Below are 7,629 nucleotides of genomic sequence, written 5' to 3'. Positions count from 1 at the left end.
AAAAAAAAAAAAACGAATCTTAGTAAAACCAATACCTTCTTAGTTTCGCATCGAAGCTAAAATAACTGGTTTATCATTTATTTATTATAATTACCAAAAATGTAAATAACAAGTGTATTGTCTGAATGTATCATTAAAGATAAAAGTGTCATCCTGCACTTTTAGCTGAGGCAAAATATAAGAGTTATAAGGTTTAAATATGATTGTTGAAATTGGTGAATTTGTCATAGTTCAAAATTATTAATTACTGGAAGTCAAAATCTGTAACAGTCTATTTTGAAGTCGAGATTAATAATGGTCTATATCAGTTGAATCGCAAAATTTGATCATGTCGAGTATTAATTATGTTTTCTTTTTTGACTGAAAAGTTATATATTAGTTTGTTTGCGTTTTAAATTACTGTTATTTAATCTACCAAAAAATGTGGTGATGGAATCCAGTTTTCCATTGATAAAGTTATTCTGTATTACTATGTTGTTATTAAAGTATTTTCCTAGTTTGAATAACTAAAAAATTAATTGAAAAATATGAACTGATGTTATATGTATTGTGTATGAAATAGAAACTTACTTCATTTCGATCAGCACTTTTAGGTATGTGTGTTATGTTGGGAGCAATATTTCGGGCCAATTCAAAGATCGTTTGACCGCCACCTTCGTATTCACACACATATTTTTCTCCAAACTGTATGTTTTATGGTTTTGTTATGACGGTCCTCCCCATGGAGGTAAAGTGACAATGACTTCAGCTTTATATTTCTTTAGGTCTTTAGCTTAAGTGAAAATATCACCCTTGATAAATTCGATCTTATCCCTCACACCATAAATTTCCGCATTCTTCTTTGCAAATTCCAATATGTTCGGTTTAATGTCTATCGCGATCACTTTTTTATACTTCATTGTTAACTGAATTACGTTACCTCCAGCGCCATAAAACGGGTCCATCGCTACATTATACCTATACCAGCTGCACCTATAGTTTATACAATTTTAAATGGGGATTTGGTATCTGGCGTTACAATTATGAAAATTCGTCCAAATAAGTAAATAAATTTAAAAAATATATTTTATCATTAGGGCATATTGCTTTAATTCCAAAAAAAAAAATGATCAAATAAAAAAAAAAGTACTATTTATTTAATAAAAATATTAATTCCACATTAAAGAGAATACTTGTATTTTTAAAATATGAACGACGATTCTAACTGTAACACTTTCTATCAGTTCAAATCATATCAGTTATATCATCAATTATGTTATCAGAACTATATTATCTTCCATTTTTTCATTCTTAACCGATCCCAAAGTTGAACTCACGTATATAATAATTTTTAGACTTCTATATTTAACTTAATGTGCAACGTAAAATTAAAAAAACTAAAACTTAAAATAATTTCTAGAATAGCCAATTTTTAATTATTGGAAATTGTGTAGATATGTTTAATTTATTATTTTACTATAATGTTTAGTGCCACATTTTTTTTTAAATTTAGAAGAAATAAAATTTATAAAACAATTTTTTGCTTGTTAAAAAATTCATGTTATCTTCATTCAACTTCTGTTATTAGAAGTCAATATAATTCTAAAGGACCTCCCTGGCGTATATTATTTTTTGGGAATGATGATTTTTCTGCCAAAAGCCTTCAATTATTGTCTGCTAACATGTAATCATCCTTTAATATTTTTATCATAAAATTTTATTATGTTGCAGTAATAATATTGTGTTCTATATAGGAAAACACAAACTATAATTTCTAAGTTAGATGTAGTTACAACTTCAAAAGGGCGAGGAATTAATATTAGAAATATAGCTAAAGAAGAAAAATTAGTTACATTAGAGTGGCCTGTGAGTAAAGTACAATTAGAAAAACAATATGATATTGGGGTTGTTGTGTCATTTGGTAGTTTAATACCTGAAGACATAATTAACACATACTGAACCCAACGCCGATTAAAAATTTAATTAAATTTGTTTAATAATAAATTAAACATAATTAAAATTAATTATGTTTTAAAACATAATTAATTTTAAGTAATTCACAATAGCTTTATTTAATGAATATATTAATACGGTTTGTAACATTATATTAATTACATTTTATATTCAAAATAACACTTCTTATTAAACAAATTTAATAATTATTGGCCAATTTTAAAACATTTTTTGTTATATTAATTGGCTTAAATAAAAAGTAAACAAGACTTTTTTTGCTTAAATAAGAGCAATATTGTCGTTTAAATCGACACCGTTTGGTGATTTTATGCTTAAGTTTTGTTCCGTGATAAATTAGTCAGCATATATATTAAAAAATCTTTAAATCTTATATTTTTCTCTAAGTATAANTAAAAATTTTTAAATCTTATATTTTTCTTCTAAGTATAACTTAAAAATTTCAAGTTTTGAGAGCATACATTTATAAAAAAAATGGATTCGGATTTGTTTTTCGTGATAACGACGTTGGTAATATATTTTATAATTCCGATTCAAGTAATCAAAGATATTATGTCTATTGCCCTGGCAGTTGTGTCACTGCAGACATTTTTGGAAATGAAACTTTCTAAGAAGAAAAATACTTTAACTAAAACAGTAGAACCTATAACGAATACTCGCACGGATTTGACTACACATCCTATTAATTTGGAGTTACCTACTATGACAAATAATTCAATTTTAGAACAATCACCTAGCGAAGATAAAATTACACTAACTCCGATTATTGAAAACGAAAAAGAGCCCTCTAAAACATCTATAAAGAAAATTACAATAATAGATGATTCATTGAACATGGACAAAACATCGTCAAAAAAAAATCTTTCAACTCTACCGTCTAAAATATTTCCAGAAAATAATATTACAACACATTACACTAACAATTCATTATTCAATAACGAAATTGAATCTGTTAAAAACCTAAACTCAGAAATTATTACACAAATTGAAAAAGAACCCACCAACACATCTACAGACACTTCCGTATTGGCTAATAATTATTTTAACACGGACATGTCACAGTCTCCAAACAATCTTCTAACTCAACCGTTTAAAATATGTTCGGGAAATATTAAAGAATCACCTCATGAAAACAACACTTTTATATTACTGTCAAAAAGGAATTTTGAAAATGAATCTAACAAAAATTCAGATACCAAAACTAAGACATCGTATAATTTTTCTACTGTATCTAAATCAGCCACTAAAGTGAGTAATATTCACTAATTATTTAAACAATTAATATGCATTATGTTTCCTGAAACAATATGCATTTTTCCTCCATCAATAAATTGCTTTTGTTATATTATAAATAATTGTTTGATAATTTCATTCTAATTAATTTTTTTGTAGCAAGGAATTCTTAAAAAAATTGAAAATTATGATAATAATTCAGCAAAAAATATAGCCAATATTAGATTAATAGATACATATCAAGAGAAGTCTGTACGATTTCATAAAAATACTGAAGTGAAACACTTTAAGTATGTTTTAAATTGAAAAAAAAAGCAATTATTATTTTCATATAATAAAAATTTATCACTTGTTGCTAATAATATTTTAAATTAGAAATATAAAAAATATCAATTTAGAACTAAAAAATATTTAACTCAGAAAGTCACAAAAATACTAATAGAGGTGAATAAGCATGTTTTTTCAATCGCCGTTGGGTTCAGTATGTGTTAAGTATTAGTAATGATAATATTTTTTTCGAAATACATATTCGCATTTTTTTAGTAATTTGTATGGCTTTTTGAGTTAAATATTTTTAGTATTATTAGTTTTAAATAATATTTTCAATTTTATTTTAAACTATTTGATTAATATTTGTATATCGATTAGTAATAAGGCCAAATTAAATTTTTGTTATTAAACCCAATTTATAAAAAATTAGATTTTTTCTATGTAAGAGACATTCAAAATATTTTGTAAGTTATTCTTTTTGTAATTTCAAATTTACGGCATTAAAGAAAAGAAATACTTTATGTTATAACTTAGTTAAAGATCTAATTTTTATTTTACTTTTTAGCTGTAATTTGAGTTTAACAAAACAAGTAAAAAAATATCAATGGCGTCGCCAAAATTATAATTTGACGAAGTATTGAATAAACTTATAGCCAAAATGAAGTAATTAAGCAATTACATTAAATCAATAAAAAATTTCTGTATTTTTTGATATTAATTTCTTATTGTTTTAAAAGTATCTTTTTATTTTTATCCTTTTTTATGAATATCCAATTTTGTTATTATAATAAACACATATAATATAGGAAAACTATTTTTTATTAATAATTTAAATTTTTGGTAAAGATAAGTAATTCATTATTTCAAATTAGATAAGTCTAATTATTTATTTTTAAATTAAAAATGTATCATATAAATTCAATTAAACATTTATAAAACATAGACATTTTTTTACAGCTATTTTAACAAAAAAAAAAAAATATCGAGACTAAATCAATTGTTTATTTTTAATTAATAAAAACCCAGCACAGTGGTGACGTGCATAGTTGGACTCAGTATAGATATCTGACAATGATTAAAATCACTATAAAAAAAACGCTTCGATGCAAATAATAAGATAGTGTTTAATTTTAAAAAATTGGTGGATTATTCCAAAAGCTACATGATCTGCTAGTTCCTTATTAATATCCCGATTAAGATAAAGTATCTCGAATGAAAAAGGGATTATTNAATTAAGATTAAGTATCTCGAATGAAAAAGGGATTATTAAAAAATATTATTTCTCATAAAAAAATAATGTTGATCCATACACTTTTCAATATGTCATAGCGTTATAAAGTTAAAAATGTAAAAAATAAAATCGAGAATTTTCACATAATAATAGCATTCGGTAGCCATTTTCACCATGTAGATAAAATAAAGTCCGAAATTTTTATTTTTTATAATAAAGTACATTACATTAGCTTTAATTTAAGATATATATAAAAGTGTCAGACTTTCCGGAACATTTTCAAAATTTAAGTTGAAAAAGTCAATTTTTTGTGAAAATGTTGTCATTTTGAATCCCCACCTGTAGGCAGGTAAAAAGTCAGATTTATAAAAAAATATACCAAATGATAGGTAAAGACATCATGCATCTATAAAAAAAAGAATTATATTGATCCATACATCTTTCAAAAAGTTATAGCATTATAAAGTTAAAAATATAAAAAAGAATTTTTTTACAAAAATCGTATTTTTTTTATTAACTTTGATGTCTGTTTTTACCATGAAGATAAAGTAAAGTCCGAAATTTTTTTTTTCGATAATAAAGTATGTTACATTAGCTTTAATTTAAGATATATAAAAATGTCAGTATTTCCGGAACACTTTCAAAATTTAAGTTGAAAAGGTTAATTTTTTACTCGGCAACCGTACGTTTCTATCGTCGGTTTGAAAAAATGGGCTATTTAAGCTAGTTCAAATTCAAAGTTATTTTTCTCGACTTAAAAGAAGCAAACAAATTTCAATAAGTTTAACTTTCTATGCTATATTAATTTTTTATTTATATAATATTTATGAAAATCTGTACTCCCCTTGTCAGGTATTTTAAAATAAAATAAAATACAAAACCCAGAATTTTAACACAAAAATAGCATATCTTTGAATAGGGTAGTAATTTTTACCCATGAAGTCAAATCCAGAGGTCAAATTTTTCTTTTCAAATTAACGTATATTACAAAAGCTTTAATTTAAGATATATATAAAAGTGTCAGTATTTCCGGAATACTTTCAAAAATTAAATTGAAAATATCATAGTAACAATACGCATGTTTAAAGTTTTGACCCACCTTGTTAAAGAGGTATGATCCGATTTACAAAAAAAGCATGCCAGATGAAAGGGGTGTATAAATATTTATTATAAAAAAAAATAATATTGATCCATACATTTTTCCAAAAGTTATATAAAATATAAATTAAATAATATAACATATAAAATCGAGATTTTTTTCACGGAAATCGTACGTTTTTCTTTAACTTTGATGTCCGTTTTCACCACGAAGACAAGTCCAGAGGTCAAATTTTTTTTTTTCAAATTAAAGTATATTACATAAGCTTTAATTTAAGATATATATAAAAGTGTCAGTATTTCCGGAATACTTTCAAAAATTAAATTGAAAATATCTTAGTAACAATACGCATGTTTAAAGTTTTGACCCCCCTTGTTAAAGGGGTATGATCCGATTTACAAAAAAAGCGTGCCAGATGAAAGGGGTATATAAATATTTATTATAAAAAAATAATAATATTGATCCATACATTTTTCCAAAAGTTATATAAAATATAAATTAAATAATATAACATATAAAATCGAGAATTTTTTCACCGAAATCGTACGTTTTTCTTTAACTTTGATGTCCGTTTTCACCACGAAGACAAGTCCAGAGAACAATTTTTTTTTTTTAAATTAAAGTATATTACATAATCTTTAATTTAAGGTATATATAAAAGTGTCAGTCTTTCCGGAACATTTTCAAAAGTTAAGTTGAAAAAGTTCTACTTTCTATACGCATTTTAAAAGGTTTGCACCCCCCCTGTATAAAGGGAAATGGTCTGATTTAAAAAAAAAGTATGTCGAATGAAAGAAGTATATATAAAGTATTTATCATTAAAGAATAAAGTTGATTCATGCATTTTTTAAAAAGTTATAGCAACATAATGTTAAAAAATGTANTTATGTTTAAAAGTTATAGCAACATAATATTAAAAAATGTAAAATATAATATCAAGAATTTTTTCACAAAAATAGCATATTTTTGCATACGGTAGTCATTTTCACCATGAAGACAAGTCCAGAGGTCAAATTTTTTTTTTTCAAATTAAAGTATATTACATAAGCTTTAATTTAAGATATATATAAAAGTGTCAGTCTTTCCGGAACATTTTCAAAAGTTAAGTTGAAAAAGTTCTACTTTCTATACGCATTTTAAAAGGTTTGCACCCCCCCTGTATAAAGGGAAATGGTCCGATTTTAAAAAAAAGTATGTCGAATGAAAGAAGTATATATAAAGTATTTATCATTAAAGAATAAAGTTGATTCATGCATTTTTTTTATTTTTAAAAGTTATAGCAACATAATATTAAAAAATGTAAAATATAATATCAAGAATTTTTTCACAAAAATAGCATATTTTTGCATACGGTAGTCATTTTCACCATAAAGACAAGTCCAGGGATCAAATTTTTTTTTCAAATTAAAGTATATTACATTAGCTTTAATTTAAGATATATATAAAAGTGTCAGACCTTCCGGAACATTTTCAAAAGTTAAGTTGAAAAAGTTGTCATTTTAAATTCCCCCTGTGGCAAGTAAAGGGTTATTTATAAAAAAATATACCAAATGAAAGGTAAAGACATCAAGCATCTATAAAAAAAAAATTATATTGATATGTTTATTTTTGAAAAAGTTACTGCAGTTTTTAATAAAAAAAATTGAAAAAATTTCGAAAATTAGCGATTATTAAATTTGTAATTTTTTTGGAGGTTTCCCCCATTTACGAGGAACGAGGGAATTTTTTTCAATTTTTGAGTGTAATTTCTTCGACTAGATACGATTTGTGATCTTTTGACGTATCGTTGAAAGAAATCCGTTTGGTAAGACCTGAGAAAAAGTGGTAACAGACACAAAAAAAAAAA

At 24.5% G+C, this 7,629-nt stretch overlaps 2 protein-coding genes and 1 long non-coding RNA gene across 4 annotated transcripts in view; 2 read left to right on the top strand and 1 right to left on the bottom strand.

Moving 5' to 3' along the window:
• The window catches only part of LOC126905202 (glycine receptor subunit beta-type 4-like), a 125,091-nt gene that overhangs the window by 78,561 nt on the left and 38,901 nt on the right, over positions 1-7,629 (bottom strand). The window lies entirely within an intron of this gene.
• Positions 1-7,629, top strand: part of LOC126905212 (uncharacterized) — a 56,550-nt gene that overhangs the window by 22,385 nt on the left and 26,536 nt on the right. The window lies entirely within an intron of this gene.
• LOC126905206 (uncharacterized) lies at positions 2,414-4,213 on the top strand. The gene is made up of 3 exons (XM_050684718.1): positions 2,414-3,198; positions 3,343-3,473; positions 4,019-4,213. Exons 1-3 carry the CDS (start codon positions 2,425-2,427, stop codon positions 4,092-4,094), a joined length of 981 nt encoding a protein of 326 aa, XP_050540675.1. The 5' UTR covers positions 2,414-2,424; the 3' UTR covers positions 4,095-4,213.

This window comes from Daktulosphaira vitifoliae, unplaced genomic scaffold (assembly GCF_025091365.1).
Source record: "Daktulosphaira vitifoliae isolate Bord-2020 unplaced genomic scaffold, ASM2509136v1 Scaffold_4, whole genome shotgun sequence".
NCBI classification, from domain to species: domain Eukaryota; kingdom Metazoa; phylum Arthropoda; class Insecta; order Hemiptera; family Phylloxeridae; genus Daktulosphaira; species Daktulosphaira vitifoliae.
This window is presented reverse-complemented; position numbering and strand designations above follow the sequence as displayed.